Source organism: Thermobia domestica, chromosome 16 (genome assembly GCF_964235325.1).
Source record: "Thermobia domestica chromosome 16, izTheDome1.hap1.1, whole genome shotgun sequence".
Taxonomy (NCBI): Eukaryota; Metazoa; Arthropoda; class Insecta; order Zygentoma; family Lepismatidae; genus Thermobia; species Thermobia domestica.
In genome coordinates this window covers 103,385,949-103,406,263 of record NC_137469.1, presented here as the reverse complement: position 1 = coordinate 103,406,263, position 20,315 = coordinate 103,385,949, and the positions used below count along the sequence as shown (strand labels likewise).

The following is a 20,315-nucleotide window of genomic DNA, read 5'->3' as shown; positions in this document are numbered from 1 at the left end:
TTGACCGTCAGTACCACGGCATGTATGTATGAGCTGTCAGAACAAATAGAACAAGATGAAAAAAGGGCGTGTTAACAGGGAAGAAAAAACAGAGGAGATATCATCCTCACCATTTATGTGACAGTGTTATAGCATAATGACAATGACCATTACAGTATGTGGCAGAACCACTGTGTAATAAGCGAAAACCTGTCAAAGTGTATGTTCAAAATGATGGTCATCAGCTGCGATACAGGTATCGAGGCGCCCACGCAAAGATCGTTGCTCAGAATGTAGCATCGCAGAGGGAATGTCCCTACAGGCGGCAGTAATGCTGTGTTGCATATCTTCTGGTGTTGGCACATCCCGGTAGACAATGTCCTTCAGCGTTTCTCACAGGAAAAAGTCTAACGGTGTTAAATCTGGGGAACGAGCCGGCCATTTGACAGGCCCGGCACGTCCAATCTTCCGATTGTGAAACATTTTCCACACATGCTGTAGCGCGTCGTGCACTGTGAGCTGAGCACCCGTCATGTTGGTACCACATTTCCCTCCTTGTCTGAGGTGGTATATCCTCTAATAGTACAGGCAGTTCATGTTGTAAAAACTGCATGTATTGGTCAACATTCAGTGTTCCTTGTATGAAAAAAAGGCCAATGACATGTTCACCCACCATACCACACCAGACGTTCACACTCCATGGGCGCTATCGTTCCACTGGCGAGGCCAATGTGGATTTGTCACAGACCAATAGTGCATGTTCCTTAGGTTGACCTTTCCATGATTGGTAAAAGTTGCCTCGTCGGTGAACGGGATACTTGACAAATCTGGTGCGTCGTGTCGTAATATCCATGTATAAAACTGAACACAGTCCACAAAATCATTCCCGTGCAGTTGCTGATGGAGGGAGATATGGATGAAACTTGTGTGTGTGCAGAATGCATAATACACTTCGCTGACTCATACCAACATCCCTAGCAATTTCACGGGAGCTAATGTGCGGATTCACAGCAACAGCGGCGAGAACATTTGTTGCACCTGTCTCACCTGTAATTGGCTTGTTCCGCACACGTTGTCATGGTGTTACACTTCCAGTTTCTCTTAATTTACTAAATAACTTACCAAACAGACGTCGAGATGGATGTCGTCTGTCCGGATATCTCTCTGCGTACACACGGTAGGTTTCTGAGGCATTTTTTCGGCATTTCCCATAAATCAGGATGATGTCCGCTTTTTCTATGTTCGTAAACACCATACTCCTCGCTCTTACCACCACCACTGCCTGCTATGAACTAACACGATCTCGTGGCTCTGCAATCAAAACTTGCTCTGCGTCAAGACTGTTCTGTCAGGCACCTGAGACGTCTTACATGCCGTGGTACTGACGTTCAAGTGGGCCACTTCTTATTTTGTTTACACCTATTTTACATTTAGTTGCCTCACGCTGTATATATATATATATATATATATATATATATATATATATATATATATATGCAACATTGTCTCCTTCCAAGAAATTGCTTTGGGAAGCCACACAGCGTTGAAGATGGTTCTTCCACTCCTCATAGCAGTGCACATGTTGGAATAGCACTGGTCGGTTACATCCTTTTAATGCTGTCCACATCCCTAAACCGACGTCCCTTTAGGTGTGCAATCTTGGGAACAGGAAAAAAGTGACAAGGACTCAAGTCGGACAATTGAATAAGAAGGCTGAGGAGCCATAGAAATGTTCTTACTGGTCAAAAAAAGTGTTTACTGAAATATCTGTGTGACAAGGGGCATTGTCGTAATGCAACACTCAGTTCATTTTGATGTTTGGTCGCACACGCATGATCCTTTTTCGCAGTCTTCCGAAAACCTCGTGGTAAAGGTGTTGATTAATCCCTTGACCTGGAGGCAAAAGCTATTTGTTAATGATTACCTGGCTATTAAAGAAGCAAGCCAACATGCTTTTGATCTTTTGAATTGATCGTTCTTGCCTTTTTTGGACCTTGGAGAGTTTGGAGTGTTCCATTTCAAGCTCTGGCGCTTGGTTTCCGGGTCGTATTGGAACACCAAAATCTCGTCACCCATAATGAAACGTTCCAGAAAATTGGGATCATTTAAAGTCGAATCCAAAAAAATTAATACACTTGTTCTGCATGTTCTTTTTTCCTGCGTGAGGAATTCCGGAACTAGTTTGGATCAGATTTTTCACATCCTCAATTCATTCGTCAACAGCTGATGAACGATGGTGTGACTCAAATTTAATTCTGCTCTGATAATTCTGACTGTCAACTAATGATCAGAACGCACAAGCTCCCGAACTCTTTCGACAATGGAGTTAATTCTTGAACTGAAGTCCTTTTATAAGTGCCTTAAACCAACAAAACATCTGGACATTTGACAAAAGTCTCCGTAGGCCTCTCGAAGTTTTGCAGATGTTTCCGTTGCACTTTGTCCAGATCTGAAGCAAAACCTGGATTGTATACCGTTGCTCGATATTCGTGTCAGAACGCACAAGTAATCTGTTCCACTAAAACAACCGCTACAGACAACCAACATGACGCTAGTGAATTCTCACTTACAATGGTAGTGTATCACATGTTCATCCACCTCCCCTCCAAGTCCCACGTCACCAGATTTGCCGGTTCGGGCGCTGTGTTGCCAGTCTCATTACTTTATCTACATATACTTTATCTACATATCTTTTCAGTATATGTATGTGTAAAGTGAATGGACATTTTGTTTCTTTAATATGGCTTAAATTAGCAGTTTTTCCCCGAAAAATGCCAGTTTTTCGATTATTTTTTTAACACTTTTGCCCTTCTTACTTTTACAAAGAAATAGATAAATAAGCATTTCATTTGACTGATTTTTTAAAGCTTTAATAACCGTATTTTTATGTCTGTTAGATATTTTTCATCATTACAAAAATGATATAAAACTCAGAATAAAATCAAATTACCCCCAAATAGTCTACCCATTCCTTTTTGTTTCAGGGCCCCCTTTGAAAACGCGAATGTCCGTTGGGGGGCGTTAACGCTCACGTTAAGAACCATTGTTCTAGATAAACCTATGAGGAACAAATAAGATTAGTTTTTTTTGTTAAGAGAGGGATGGAAAAGAAACTATTATTTTATGAGTAGACTTTTTTTTTATTTTTTTTCCTAAAAAATTCTTACGTTGCTTCCAGTAAAGTAGAGCTTAATTCAAGTTCTTTCAGTATTCACAAACACATTTTTCAGTTACTCCTCTACGATTCTAGATCGGTGGCATGTGTGGAGGTTTTTGTCTTCTACTAGAACCCTGTCCAGAGAAAAAGGAATGAAATCTGTTCTCAAAACTGTGTTGGACTTGGCCTTTTAAAAAATATCCATTACATAGTTGGTAGGTATTACATTGTATGGAAGTAGTTGTATTCTTCCTAACATGTTTATTTATTTGTTTCTTGATGACATTGATTCACTTTTCTGCCAACTGAAGATGTGTATATATAAATTTAAATACTGTACATAAAATTAAAGTGATTTCATTGTTGTTCATCTGTTTATTTCAGGTTGCCTCTCCATCGATCGAAAGTTTCTCGACATTACCTGAGCATGAAAGTTCAGATTTTGGTTTAGATACAAGAGATCTCCAAGTACGGGTAGATAATCCTCAAAAGCATGTAACTACGTTAGAAACTTACATTACTTTCAGGATTACAACAAGGGTAAGTGTTCACAGAAATGAGAGTGTAATGGAAGTGAATACATTCATGTAAGCGTAATAGCAACAATAGGCACGAAACCTACGAGAATATCAAGTGCAGATTAATGACCGGTGGGACTGCGGAGTGCATCTTGTTGCTCCACACAAAATCTTTCATCATTACAGTTAGTACCAAGGAAATTAGAAATAATAATTTTCAAAGGAATGATTTTGACCTTGCATAATGATGAAAGGGCTCTTTTAAATTCGAGAAGTTACACAATTTAAAGGACTGTTTCAAATATATCGATACAATATAGGAGTAAAGAATAATGTAACTACCTATGTTTCTAGGTTTATAATCAATTCAAAATGAAAGTTAATTTCTTTAATTTTGCTTGCGAAACCCACATTTAGTCTTGAAACAAAATGTGTGAAGCTCATTGAGGAGTGTCTCTTGAGCTAAGGATATGATGTAGACATACGCAGTGCGGGAAGAAGGAAATGAGACCTTTTTATCTGCGAATTTAGTTTTTACATGAAAGATCTCAATAGTGACGAATCTTGGGTGTGACCTTGGAAACACACCCAGAATTTCCAACTCAGCCGGTTGCCAGTGTGGCGCCTGACACGGCTATGTCTAAACTGGTACTGTGCTATCTCGCCGTCATCGTTTCAACAATGAAACAAAGAGTAAATGTCAAGAGTGAGTGGGATGAATCAAGCCCTTCTACTCAACACTGCCGCATAGTTTTCGGATGGTAGTTAAAAACTCATTTTTCATCCTCTATAATTTTCAACAGTGGTCATCATTTCCTTACAACGATATACTCTTTGCAAATTTTGCTTCTCTGTTAAACAATGGAACACGAAAGGTGCTCGCAGCTTCTGTTTCTTACATCAACGTACTTTTCTTTGACGAACAGTCGCTTTATTCATCCCGAGAGATTTAATATTCATCTGATACTTCAGTTACCGGCACTCAAAATGGTATTCCGAACTTTGTCAATGATTTCAGTTTTCTGACAGATCTGCTTGGGCATGAGCGCTCGCCACCTTCCACAGACACAATCACTATAAAAAGCTTCCATGGAAAAACTAAATTGACAGAAAAAAATATCAGTGCCGTTTCCTAGTTGTCGCACGTAGTGTTTACTGTTGGATGTTGTAGAATGCATATTTAATATCTAGAAAGAAAAGAAAACATCTTACCGTACATCTTTGTAATAAATTGTAACACATATTACAAATAGTCAGTTTTTTTTTTTTTTTTTCATCATTGGATTGTGTGATTAGGAAAGTTTGTCGCTCACTTGCAGGGAGGGTGAAATTTTCGAAAATATTTTTAAAAAAATTTAAAATTTAATACGTGGAGAGAATTAATTGCTAAATTTACAAAATGCACAATTTCACGAGAGACGTGTCAGTGGGTATTTTCATATAACAAGCTCGAGATACATAAACTAACACAACTGAAGAAGAATATGGTGTGTATAGAGTTCCGGTTTAAAAGCCTGGAGAAAAAACCTCTTGGGGATCCAAAATAATGGTAGGGTAATGGAAAGATAGATTTTATGGATTGGATTGTGTTGGGACATGATGGAATCTGGCGACAGGCTTTTTATTTTGATGTCTTTCAATCTTGGATTATCTTTAAGCTATAGAGTTAGTTAATATAAAAATTGCGAATAATTGTAAATACAATTATTGGCAATAGTATTTTCCGTATCGACTCTGTATTAATAATCTAAATTGCTTAAACGTTCACAAGCACAACATATACACAATACGGCAGTTAGGAAATGAGATTAGGTCTGTGAAAAATAATTGAATAACAACTACCTCGATTTATTCAAAGTAGAGACTTCTTTTGCCCGCATACCATTTTGGTCGAAAATTTCACGAACTACAATGATGCACTCTTTCTAGTTTCTGCTCCACCGTTATGGAATGGGGTACGAAACGTGCACAGAGCTTTCATTTATTTAAATATTCCGTTATTTGGCGAACAGTTTCGTTATTCACCCCATGAGATCCAGTATTACCCTGAGTCTTACATTTTGGTCATTCGAATCGATATCCCGAACTTGATTATTTCAGTTGTTCTAACAGACCTGCTTGGAGCTGAGCGTTCGTCATCTTACACATAATCCTGTCCAACACTGAACCTCTTATGCCATTCGAAAACACAGTGACGAGAAAGATAGCTACGCACCTGCTTTTTGCTGAAATGTCAGAATTAACTAAATAATAGGTGAACACTTACCAAAGCAAGGACAGAGGAGATTTTTCCTATTAGTTGAATACCGATGACTAATAAAAGTGGGATTTAAAAAAAAAATATATCGCACGAATAATAATAACTTACGTTTTGGAGAAAAAACGGGACATTTGGAGTATTGATCAATTTTGGGAGAGAGGGAAAAGATGATGTAAATTTGGGATTATTTCGGCTAAACTTGATAGTCTGGGAGCCCTGCTTATGTATCTTCTTGTCCATTAATGGAGAAAGCAATTAATATAAATAAAATTAAGTGGACCTACTACCTCTTTCCCCTCAGGACAGCACAGAAACGACCACAAATAACCGTGAATCATGAGATGAGCAAATTTACAAGCACAGTAAAATCTTGAGGTATATATGTAGGTAACAAATTATCATGTCAAGAATACGCAGACAAACTAAGAAAGAAAATATATCAGATTATGTGCATAATGCAAAATCGAGACTTCCATAAGCGTTTTCCACATTTCAAATGTTTCCGTTGGAATTTTCCTTAAGGACTTGATACTCATTCTTTGTTCCATTGATGATACAGTGGCGAGATACCACAACGCCTGTCTATACTTAGCCGTGTCACGCGCCGCATTGGCGACCGACCAATCAAGGTGGAAATCACTGCAAATGTACACAAGCTAACATGTAAAATTCACCCTATGAAAAACTGCCATGCCACACCCAATTTTGCAGAAAGAAAGAAAAAATATATACAGGGTGTTAATGAACTATACCGACAAACTATAGGATGTGATTCTTCACATCAAAATAAGAGAAAAAGTTCATATGGACCTATGGCGAAAAGTGCATAGTTTCAGAGTTAAGGCTGTCCAAAATCACGAAAAAGCTAAATTTGTAGAGGCCCTAGTGTGAATTCTAGAAGAAGTGGATGGTGGTCCTTATCAGCATAAAGGAAGTGGTCCTTATCCGCACATACAATCCAAAAGTGTATATTTTATCCATTTTCAATAGGTGTACAGGGTATTCCCCACAGGGTGTAATTCTCTAATATACTCTCAATAGAGTTTTCAGATATACCCTGATTTCAAGGAGGGTCCAAAGTAGACAGGAGATAAGCCTTAACAACAATGGACACCCAGTACTTCGGAGGGAAGTCGGAAGTGTTAGGAACCCGCAGTTCCATGTATTTTTGTGTTCGGAATAATGTGTGCTGCGATGTATTTCTTCACGGTATATTTCACGTTTTTTTCACTAATAAGCGTGAAAGAAAACATCACACCATGCGTTTTTCCGATTACGAGAGACCGTGCTGCTGACGATCCTTAACATTTCCAACATTCTACCAAAGGATTGCGTGTTCATTGCTGTCAAGGCTTTATTATTTGCCTACTTTGGACCTATCATAAAGTCAGAGCATATCTCGAAATTCGGTTGATGGCATGTCTGGGAATTTCAGCCTGCAGAGAATACTCAGTACTCATTGAACATTAATGAAATATGCATTTTTGGATTGCGCATGAGAGACTTTCTTTGCGCTGATAAGGACCACCATCCATAGTTTCTCGAATTCGAACTAGGGCCTCTTGAAATTTGGATTTTTCGCGATTTTGGAAAGCCCTAGCTCTGAAACTGCATTTTTCCCTACAGGTCGATATGAACTTTTCCTCTTATTTTGATGTAAGGAATCACCTCTTACAGTTTGTCGGTATAGTTCATTAACACCCTGTGTATATGTATATATATATCCTAATTGCCGCATTGTGTATCTTCGGATATTGATAGGTCAGGGATGCAAATAAGCAACAAAATTTTACTAGCCCAAGAAAAAAAGCTACTAGCTCACATCCCCCAATAGAAATCATTTACTTATCTTCGGTATGATATTATTTACTCGCCCGCACCGATGAACCACTCAACTCGGGAGAGTAGTTATTTGCATCCCTGTAATGGGTGATCTTGTGTAGTAATAGTGCCACTTTTTGATTTGCAGACTTCACGAGCAGAATTTGATGAGACTGAATACGTTGTTAGAAGACGTTATAATGATTTTATTTGGCTACGTCAAAAGTTAGTTGAAGCCTTTCCTACTCACTTGATTCCAGTAAGTACTGTATTTTATGGTTTGTAGTTTCATGTTTCCGTTTTGTGTCTCCAGTATTAATTTGACATTTTACTGTCTCTTGAACTTTTATATATATTTGTTTGTTTTATATATATATATATACTAGCAGCGTTCCCCCCGCTTCGCTGGGGTCACCCCGGAACGCAATAAACTTTGTTACTTAGATAATTTTTACTTTTTCGCTTTCAAGTGATATGATAAAAACCATAGTAGATTGCAGTAAATGTTAACATTATATCGCCTGTCATTTATGTTAACCCGCCGAGTGACACGGTCATGCGGGTTGCATATAAATACGTTTATTTTTACCTATGATGAACTAACAAAGGATTTGTACGTTATGGACACTTGAATGGTCAATTATCTCAAGACACTGGTAATTGAAAATTAAAGTGATATGATAAAAACCATCTAGGGTCCAAATCCTAATAACCCCCCAAAAATGAAAGAAATTGGTTCAGCCGTATTAGCGTGATGAGGGAACAAAGGATTTGTGCGTTCTCTTTTATATATAAGATATATATATATATATATATATATATGCCTTTGTAACTTTTAAACTAACAAATAAAAAAAAATGATGTAATTTTGTACTATACAGATTGATATAGGGAAATTATCCCTCATTTTTATTTATTATCTCTTGTTTTCAATTTAACAAAGAGATAAGACAATAAAAAATGAGTACGAGAAATAATGTAAATATTCATAATATAAATTGACGAAGATTTAAAAAAAAATATGCGGGAAACGAAATGAGTGTACTGAAACAAGATGTTACACATGGTTATGACCGAATGGTTGGTTTGCTGACAGAATGGTAATCCGTAAGAGGGGAAGGATTTTGAGGATACTTATGTGGAAGTGTGGTCAATACATTCTTATTATGAGCTGTGTTCTGGAAGTATCTGTGATTGTTGATCGGAATCGAAATTGTGAAGTTTTGCTGATATAAGAGACTAGTATAGTAGGTACATTAAACTCGTAATCGAAGTAGGAGAAATCACATCTACCGGAATGGTGGGAAGTAGGTTGTCTGTGTGATGAGGTGTTGGAAGGTCAAATTGCTATTTGATATCGAACAAGTTTTCTATCTGAGTTTCTGGTGTTTTTTCGGTGAAAGGACCAGTTCTCGTTATGAGAATGTGATTGTTGGAGTGTCCTCAATAAAGATTTTTAGGACGAGTAGAGAACGTCTTCCGTTTTAAGTGGGGTGGTTAGTATAGAGTAAACAAGATTTATTATTTTCTGTTGGATTAGAGGCTGGAATAGTATTGAATAAGGAAGTTGGAAGTAGAGTATTTTACAACGACTGGTTTTCTGTTTTCGGTAGGGTTTCTGCGTGGCTGGATTGTTTGCTGATGAGGTTGGAGGGTTATTTTTTTCTGCTTATAAGTACACACGAGACGATTTTCAGATAAATTTTATGGAACGATATGATGGAACAGACACAGGTTTGCATAAACTAGGGAATGTTTTATGTGAGAGTAGATCTTGGAGCGGAAATATTTTTTACGGTTGGTGGGTTTGATATCTACGCCTCGAGTCCTCCCCATCCAGAAGACTTACTGTGTAGTTGGAGAAAGATCAGATTAATTTGACTGAACGCTTGCTGCTGTAGTAGTGTAGGAATTAGTGTTGTAAAAAAACGTTTTTTTTTTTCTGTGAAGTTTTTTTTCAATAAAAAACATCGTTCTTTTTCATGTTTTTTTTCAAATGTCTGTTTTTTTCTGGCAACTATTATTTATTGATTTACGTTGCAGATTATTGAAATAATCAACAGAACTTGAGTCGAAGCCCTCGTAACTTACAAATCTTTTGTTTCTTTATACGTATATACTAGCAAAATTGTGTGATTATTCCTTTCGGCCCCAGGTCATTTTTGGCGTTTTCCTACATTTCCAGTTAGTGACTTATTGCTCAAAAACCATTCATTCGATTGATATGGTTAAGGCCTTGTTTTTTAGAAAATAGATGTGACTATTTTTTGGTGTAAGTTGCATTGCAGTGTTGCTAATGGGTAGGAAATTATTGAGGAAAATGTAGGGGTGAAAATTTACAAAAAAATTCCTAACCGAATTTCAATTTTTTTGTATCTAGTACCACTCCTGCTATATGGGTTCAAATCACCAAAAAGAATCTTTGGTGTGTTGACAAGGTACAGTGAAATCCTGTAGTCGCTTGCTTTCATCCAAAGAGAGAAAGAAAAAATTCTGTCATACACATGAAATTTTGACACTTTTTACGCCTCACAAGCAAAAATCAAATATGCCGGGGCTACAACTTCTCTAATTATCCTATTGAAACTTTTTATCATGCGTTCTGTAGGGCAAAGAGGAAGCTTTCAGGTAGTGGTACGCTTGTTTCAATGTAGCCAGTAAGAGGGTAATATTAGAGGGGAAAAGGGAATTTTTTCCGAATTTTTCACCTAAAAGCGGGAATTAATTGTTTTGGCTGGAAACACTGCCATCAGAAAGACGAAAACTATCTAAAAATAAACCTTAGTACTCCAAGAATATATCCTACAAGTATCATGGCGATATATAACAAAGTAAGCATGAAATTTAAAAAAAATCTCATTCTACCTCAGAAATTCACCATTTTCTTACCACTTACAGAACATGGTTTATTATAAACCTCAACTGTACTTTCCCTAATTATTCTAGTGAAACTTTTTATGGTGCACTGCTTAGGCTAAGAATGAGGCTCCTAGACACTGCTACGTTTGTTCGAATGTAGCCAACAAGAAGGAAATAATAGAAATAAAAAAGGGAATTTTTTCCAAAATTTGCCCCTAAAATCTGGAATTAAAATTTTCTGTATCTGGCAACACTGCTATCAGACACACACACAAACTATCTTAAAATAAGATTTGGTATCCCTCTAATATATCCTACAAGTAGTATGACATCTAATAAAGTAAGCATGTCAATAAAAAAATATCTCATTCTACCTTTAAAAAAATCACATCTTCCCAATTAGAGAACAAGGTCTACTGTAAACCTCAACTGTACTTCCCCTAATTACCCTATTGAAACTTTCTATAGTGCGTTGTGTAGAGCAAAGACGAGACTTCCAGATACTGGTACGTTTGGTCCGATATAGCCAACAAGAGGGAAATAATAGAGACAAAACAGATATTTTTTCCAAAATTTCCCCCTAAAATCTGGAATTAAAATTTTCTGTATCTGGTAATACTGCTACCAGACAGACGTAAACTATCTTAAATTAAACATTGGTACACCACTAATATATTCTACAAGTGTTATGACGATATTTAAGGAACAAAACTTGTAATTACCAAAAATATATTACGGTAAACAGAAAAGTAGGGAAAAATTAGAAAAATCAAGGGTTAGAACCTAAATATGAATTCTTCGTGCGTTCCCTAATTATCCCATTGTAACGATCTGAACTTGCGTTTCTTAAGTAAGGACAAATGTTCGATTGGCGTAAGTTGACTTGCACTCGGACGTATAGGTACGGATTTATAAATAAAAATTTCTAATTTTTGCCCAAATTTAGGAAAATTTTAATTTCCCTAATTGGCAACACTGCGCGCTGGCCCATCCAATTGATGTCATCAGTTAGGTATCCATCCGAGGTAACTACTTGGCAAGTCTTAAGGAGGTTTTTCTACAACGAAGGAAGCTACAGGGAAAAAAGTAGTAAAGGAAATTTGTAATCAGAAAATTCTCGCATTTTTGACTGGGGTGAAATTTGAGAAGGAAATTCGACACCAGAAGAAAAAAATTAATATAATAAACTATAGTCCAACCATATTTTGCAAGAATAATATCCCGATATCTTAATTAGTGTCCACACAGGAGTGGATTAAACAAATGACACACCCGTGTGTGCCACTTTGGCCACCTGGGCCACTGAGTATACATTTGATTACATTTTGTTTTACTACTAACTCGTGTTGTTGTTGTAGTTATAGTCTCGACTAATAATACTATCGTAGTTGTAAACAATAACTTTATAAGGAAAATTTTCTCCTTTTTACATCTTAGTTCCAACACTGTTGGTGAGAAATGCAGGGTGTTTCAAAATGAATTTTGGGGTTTTAAGTCTTCGTAGTACTTATTACATTTTACGTACAATTATAAACAATGCATCAAGTAAAAGAGCACCTCAAACAGTCTTTGCTACAAGTGTTCAATGTGAGATTCATTCGTCACACGGCACACATCTAGTCGATAGGCGAGAAAGGCCCATAAACTTTCCGCCATATGGCACAAAACACATTCAATTTAGGAGAGTCTCGTTTCAGGTGTACCATCTCCTGAGGATTTGCTGACGGCCAGATACAAACATTATGAGTGTTCACATTAGCTCTTAGGTCAAATGTCGATTTACCACTGAAGACGACACGATCCAGAAAATCTTCATTGTTATGCAGCAATATTTCACTTGCGAAATTGGCATGTAAACCGTAGTCTGTAGACTTTAGACCTGTAGCAACTGCAAACGATAAGGATGTAGTTGCAAGCGTCTCCTTAATATTCTTCACACAGACCGTTGCACTGTACAGATTCAGTCTTTATTAAAACACAAAAAAACTTTCTGCTCTCCAGTTTACATCTTTGCTGCTTGAAGTTTCTAACGGCAGACAGAAGAAACAATGCATGTACATGCGTGCGTACAAAACTGTTTGAGTTGCTCTTTCATTTTATATAATATTTATAATTGTAAGTTAATTGTAATAGATACTACAAAGTTTCAAAACCCTAATATTAATTTTGAAACATCCTGCATTGCTTCAATTTGAGTCATCCTATATTCGTGTCTTTTATATACATATCATCAGGGCCGGTCCTAGTCAATTTGTCGCCTCATGCAATGGCATAATTTGCCACCTCCCCCTTTCTCCAGAAAGAACAAATCTTAAAAGTCATGATTTTAAGTATGCTACTCCAGCATGAACAACAAAGGTGAGGGTAAGTGCAGTTGCACTCAGAAAGGCTTAACCCTTATCCGGGCAAGACATTTTTGTAACGTAAACGGGCAACCGGGGCCTGTGAGGCCCAGTATATATTTTAAGTGCAGAATACACAAAATCAATGCCTATTGTCACTTACTGTTCAGACTAGTCTAGAATGTACCGGTATATATTTTTGTCAAGTAGCGAAACTTCGTGTCACGCTTTTGTAAGCCGACCAAACAGAATAGCAAATCCGGTCCAGACATTTTTGTAACGTAAACGGGCAACCGGGCCCTGTCTGGCCCAGTATATATTTTAAGTGCAGAACACTCAAAATTCAATGTCTGTTGCCGCATACTGTTCCGACTAAAGGTTACAATAGTCACGTGTTCAATATATAATTATGTGACAATTTGATCTAATATTTGACAGGAATTTCACTAAAGTTATACGGGGCCTCCTAGGCGCCGGTTGCCCGGTTACGTCAGAAAAAGATTTTCAAATTAAAAAAAAAAAAAAAGCTTTACCAACTCGATATGTTCATGATTTTAACTTCAATGAAAGATAGAAGAATTCAGTATTTTATGTCTTCTAAATATGTATGGTTATTGAGAAATTTTAGAAAAATGAAGCTACTGGGCCTGGGAGGCCCCGGTTGCCCGGATAAGGGTTAAATATCACTAAAAATGCAATCCCGTTGTGTGTGTGTTTTTTTTTAAATATTACTCTATTATGTTAGCGAAACATAAAGCAAACACACCTGCAGAGGATAGATGGTAATCCTTTTTATAGAATTCACTATCGAGCTTCAATCTCAATGTAACAGTTTGCAATTCCAGTGCAACTGGTTCTTTTATCTTTATTTCTTGATTTCTCTTCTATATCTGTTAACATTTTCTAAAAAAACTTGTTTCTATCTTCAATGATAAGGAACTTGTTTCTGACAAAAACAAGACTAGTTGTCATATCAAAACTGTGATAACTTACTAAATGGAACAGATATTCACTACTATTCGAGAATTGAATTCTTGCATTTGGCAACAATCAAGCAATTTGTGCTCGGATTTATTCGACTATTTGCTTTAGCATTGTCCATGTGGCCTTAAACTAATGCATCCTAAACAATTTATGAATGTAGTATTCAAATAGAAGGTCAGCTTAGTAAATGTAACTACCATCATCATAAAGTCTGTTTCCAACAAGAAATATTTAATTTAAATAATATACTTATGACAAATTTTGCCGGACCATCCAAACTTGCTACTCCATGCAAATGCACGTTTTGCATATATGGTAGAGCCGGCTCTGCATATCATATGTATCTAGTCGACAAATTATTTATATATGACATTTAGAAAAATACTATTAGGCAAATTAGTATTAGTTTTTATCTTTAGACAAGTTATATGAATTTTATACTGTTCGTGACATTATTTTCGTACTTATTAAAGACCTGCTTTCACGAAAAAACAAAATTTCATTTCTACTTTTATTTCTTAGTTGATATTGATGAAAACTGCTGAAACCCGAATTGTTAATAGGTATGGTATTCATGTAAATTGTAAAATATTTGTAGCGTATCAGTATCTAGCGTTTAATTTATGTTGCATTTTACGGTGATTATACCTACATAAAAATATTTAATACTTAAATAGACATAAGATGCATTAGAAATGACTATTTGAAAAAAAACGAAATTTAGAAAAAAAACGAGAGGCAATGTTATTTTTTCTAAAAAAAAACGTACATTTCTGAAAAAAAAACGAACGGTTTTTTTTCTATTTACAACACTAGTAGGAATTGTTCCAGTGCTGATTGGCTGTAGATTCGTGTTAGAAATTTGTCGTCTATGAAACAAAGCTAAAGAGAGGTTGAAGTGGTAAGTGAATATTTGTTGTTCCATGCGTCCTTTCAATAGGCTGGTGTGTGAGAAGGCTATGCAAGCGTCTGTGACAATATCCTTAATTTAAAGATAGTAATAGTTTTCATTTTCATTGTTAGAACTGAGTAAGTGTTCTTGATTGTTGAGTTTCGAGGCGTGTGTTTAGGTAATTGTTCAAGAGCGTTAAAATCGTGTGAAAGTGGGATATCAGGAAAGTTTGTATAGGACGGGAATTGCAGCAGGAATTAGTTGTTTATTTTTACAAATATTTTAATTATTGTACAAGGTATCAGTAAAGTTACAGTGCACGTATGCATACATGCTTGTATGTCTTGTAATGTATGACCTATAAACTAAATTGCGTTTATGTATGAAGCGTTCTGGATCTAAGGGCAAACTCAACAAAATGTTCTACCTCTATCAATTAGTTGTTAGTAATGTTGCTATTATTATTATTATTATTATTATTATTATTATTATTATTATTATTATTATTATTATTATTATTATTATTATTATTATTATTATAGTGGTAGTAGTTGTTGTTGTTCTTCTTCTTCTTTGGGTAAATAAAAATCATTGATCTGAATTTGAGTTGGCCCCTCATATATCTACGAAAGATCGTCGTTACACTTATGCAGACACGTTTGTACGTTCGAAGAGATCTGTTTTAACATATTTATACATAGTTTAGTACTTAAATGTGACAACATCGGTATAGAGCAGTGTTGGAATAATACAGAAAAAAACGTACCGTTGCATCTTACTCAATGAGTACATGAGAAAAAAACATCAGGATTCGAGTCCCGGCCAATGCAGTGATCAGATTGTTCAGTATATTATTATAAGATTTATGGTTGGTTTACGTGTAAATTCTCATTCGGCTATGTGATGGTTCCTGACTGATTTTGCTAATGATGTATATGCTATACGAAAGTGTTGGAAAGCTAGTAATGAACATAACAAGTGCAGGCTATAAAACTCATATAATTAAATCCATTCGACTACTGAAAAGCACGTGTTATATTTCAGCCTCTGCCAGAGAAGCATACTCTGTTAGGACAGCTGGATCGTTATTCTAAGGACTTCATTGTGGCTCGGATGGCTCTTTTGCATCGATTTCTTAATCGAGTAGCTGATCATCCAGTGTTAAGTTGCAATGCTAGTGTTAAGGTGTTTCTCACAGCTAAACCATCTGTAAGTATAACAGTTGTTGAATTTTGTAGTTATTTTACAGTACTTATACTTTTATTTAGAGCTACATTGGCTGCGGACACACCAAAGCATGAAATAACTTCACTATCTGTTAGGTTGCACAGAGTACATATGTTACTTACTATATTTTCTTCTTCAAACGTGTTCCAGTGTATTTTCGGCAAATCGTATGAGCTTAATAAGTAGATTAAAGTTCAGAAAAATTAAACGACGTTCGTCCAGAAAGTAAAGAACGTTTTGGCATAGTTAAATAAAAATAAAGGATATCAGCATCAAACTTTATTTACTACTTCAAAGCCACGGGACCTTATTCTACTTAAGCGCCATAGTTGTCAAGACATTTGTTAATAACGTGGGACCAGTTTTTCAATACCGATGGCATACTCATCTGCCGCCAAAGATTTGAGCCAGGCTGTCATTGCTTGCTTGAGTTTCTCATCGTTTGCGAACTGTTTTCCACCTAAAATTTCGGGAATAAGTGAAACGTCAGTTTTCCTGAATTTTTTCTTCGACATTTTCTTCAGTTCTTCCGTAGTAAGTGATGGCCTCCCACTCCGATCTTCTTACCATGCACGCTGGTCCGTTCTTAATTAACATAATGCACCATTTCCTCACTGATGACTCATTCATTGCAATAGAACTTTTATTTGTTTATAAACATCAATAGGCTTAACTTTTTGCGCGTTCATAAAACGAATGACACTCAGTACTTCACATTTGGCGGGATTTTCGATTGGCGCCGCCATCTTGAAACGCTGCAAAAACAAGTAGCGTGACCGTACAGCATTGACACTCGGCTCACACTGAGGTGAAAAAAGGAGCTAACCGCCGCGTACGCGATCGCAGTGGTGGGGTTTGGCGCCGCGCGCGATGCGCAATCATTCTTATTCTTTACATTCTAGACGGCCCTCGTAAAAAAATTGTGGAAAGACTATACATATTATTACGGTCTCTAGGTTCGGGCGCTATCAAGTTAATAAAATGAGGTTTTGTCGTATACCCACCGTCGCTGACAAGCCAATCGTACCGCAAAAGTAGGGTTAGAACTTTTCTCGTCAACAGTCTCATATAAATTATATTTGTGTTTTTGAACGTCTCTTATAGCCTCAGGAAGGAAATTCATGAGAAACATAAGGCGTAAAGTTGAGCACCAGATGATTGTACAGAGTAACTAATGTACCCTTGCACTGTGCTACGTTAACTGCATTATCACTATGACAAGAATACAATATTAAAACATGCATGCAATATACGACATTACTTATCCTGTTAAAGAAAATATTACTTACGATAAACACACAATTATACTACGTATTAGCATGTTGTCACTTGACACAGAGATTAACACTCACGATGAATATTTTCAATGCATATATTTTAATCTTTAGGAAATCACAAGCACATTCGTTTTACACAAAATAATATATTCTTGTAAAGGAAATATTGGCCCAAGACGACAATTTGTGGACAAACGCGCACGTAACTGTACCAATTAAAACGCACGAATATCACGATTTCGGTAGTTCATTCATTGAAACACGCAATCATCCTTCGATGCAAGATATATTCGTCTTCTACGACCATTTGGGAAATTAATTCCTTCAGGAGGGTCCTTGGATGCTCTTCCATTGTTCCATAGCTTTTGACGTCGCTGGGAGAAAAAGTTTATCCACTATTTCTTTCAACTGGCTGGTAATTCCGCAATCACATTTTGAGTATTCAGTTGTTAAAACGTTACGATCCTTTTAAGTTTTACATTTTATGAACTGCTTTTGACTTCAAATCACTTCCCTAATTGAGGTATTTAGGCGTTACATATCCACTATTCATAGAAGCATGTTCTGCTTTTCTCGGATCTCACTCCTCGCGTCTCTCCTGCGCGTCACCATTCTTTGTCACCCTGAAGGCGTATGAATACAGTAGTGGAACAAAAGATAGTTCCCACACAACACTTAGTTTTTAAGTAGTTTCTTCCCTGATAAAAGTTGATTAACTGATTATTGTCTTATTGGGAACACATTAACCACATTTAAACACATAATAATGTAAATAATAAAAGATTATTATTAAAAATGCACATTATAACGTATAGTCCAACGCTGCCTTTTAGTTTAGGAATTCAGCTTTGGGTAGGAGGGAGAAGAGAGTTAAGCTGAGTTGAATTTTTTGTCCGTATTTGGTCGTACGAAGAGAAGAGTAGGTGGGCAGACGCACACACACGCATAGAAACTTGTGAGGAAGAGAGTTCGCAGTATTTCGAATTCTTAGAATTTTGTCCTGGTGTGCACTAATTCCAAGAAATCCTCTTCCGTATACGAGGGTTGATTAAGAGATATATAACGATAGTGTTATAATATGTAAAGAAATTATTACATAAGTTATGTAAGTAATGGCAGTTATTCAGCAAGAGATCACAATATACTGAAATAATTAGGGAGCTTTGTGCGTATTTGGTCAATGTACACACCTTTAGCGCAGGAGACCCAAGTTTGATTGCCCATGGGAATTCAAAGGATTCTGATCCCGCTTTTTACGTTCAGCAGTAGGTCCGCGTCTGATATAGCCTTGGTGCTCAAAGAGACCTAAACTCCAATCTAACAAACTGCAATAATTAGGAGGATTTAGTAATGCCATTGAATTCACTTTGTGTTTTGTTAATAAACAAGCTTAAATATTATAAATACATGATCTCTCATGTCCCATAATATAATGTATTTCGAATATCAAGTTGGAAAATTGCTGCAAACGGTGGCGCAGTCCTGTAATAAAGGCGAGATAGTGTGGTGGGAAACTGCTGATACTCTTAGGATTGGTCTACATGTTGTTATCTGCACCAGGTTCAAGCCTCGGCCGTGGTTTGATTTTCACGTTAAATAGTAGGTCCCGTCCTTCTTAACCTTGGTATTGGTTAAGGACAAAGAACATAAAAACTCGTTACAAATTGGCCAAATGGCTGCCAGCATTTAAAAGTAGAGTTGTTAATAATAGCTATGAATTTTAAATAAAAATACTGTCTGTTTAATTTTGTACACGCTATCTTGATTTAGAAATAATAAATTCTCAGAAAATATACAACTGCTATAGGTGTGTTTAGATACCAGATATTTTTATTTGAGTAACAAGTATACATATTCGAAGATTTGATCATTTGGAGTCTCTTGAATTCCCTTAGTAGAAAATACGGCAGTTTGAAAGGGAAATCTTAAAATCAAACGAATTATAAAACACAAAATTCCATCTGTTCTTGGAAGTTCAGATTATTTACACATCATTGTTTATTATATTATCCAAGTTTAGCATAAAACTATGTCTGTTAGTTGGTATTTCTACAAACATGCAGCGCACTTGGCTTTACATATATATATATATATATATATATATATATATATATATATATATAGGTAGATAGATAGATATAGATATAGATATAGATATATATAAAGTTTGGAAAAAATCTTTAAAAGATATTACATTTATATCACAAAAATTCAAAGTGTAACTTTGCAAATAAATCTTCAGTAATCTTCCAGATGAGCAATAAAAAAAAGTCTTACAGAAGAAATCTCTCGTAGTTTCCAAGTGTTTCACTCTTTAAACTTCTAATCGATGTCAAAAGGTTATTGACGCTTTGTAAAAATCATGTCACACGTGAGTGTAGTGGCATTTATATAGAAAAATGATTAACAGAAACATAAAATGTAGAATGATCAGAACATACACAAAATTCTAGAGACGTTGATATCTGAATTGCAGGGCTCTCGAAGCATTAGTTTGAAAATATCCATATTTCAAATTTTGCATCAATTAAAATCCCCAATTAAAAGAAATACAAATCATGTCACATACGTATTAGAAATCCGTGTAAAAGTAATCTGAGGAGGATATTGAATTATTTAGGTATGATGATTCGTCTCATAATTTTAAAGGTATTAGTTATTCGTATTTTAAAAATATTCTGACGAATTTTTGTTCCATTTATTTGTCTTCCACCGTGTTCCCACTACGGACCATGAAAGTTTGTCTGAAACAGGATCCATTGTTTGCCACCAATTTGAAAAAGATTCCCCATATTGTTTCTTGCCACAGTTGTTCCGCTTTCCAAGATGTATTAAAGGAGGTATCACTCGACCTACGTTGGCATTTGAAATTGGCCCCCGGACCCTTCTCAGAGAGGTCCCTTGAAGTCCCCACAATACTACATTTCGATGTGCCGTATTCAATGTGCCTACTCCAGTTTTTGTTTCATTGATTTTTTTCTCCCACCGTGTTGCTACTA

At 36.2% G+C, this 20,315-nt stretch overlaps 1 protein-coding gene across 1 annotated transcript in view; it reads left to right on the top strand.

The window, feature by feature from the left end:
* Positions 1–20,315, top strand: part of LOC145673289 (sorting nexin-7-like) — a 50,442-nt gene that overhangs the window by 5,194 nt on the left and 24,933 nt on the right. The window contains exons 2-4 of the mRNA XM_081742860.1: positions 3,521–3,676; positions 7,884–7,994; positions 15,857–16,021. Of these exons, the coding sequence (XP_081598986.1) occupies positions 3,521–3,676; positions 7,884–7,994; positions 15,857–16,021 (432 nt within the window). The remainder of the gene's footprint in view (positions 1–3,520; positions 3,677–7,883; positions 7,995–15,856; positions 16,022–20,315) is intronic.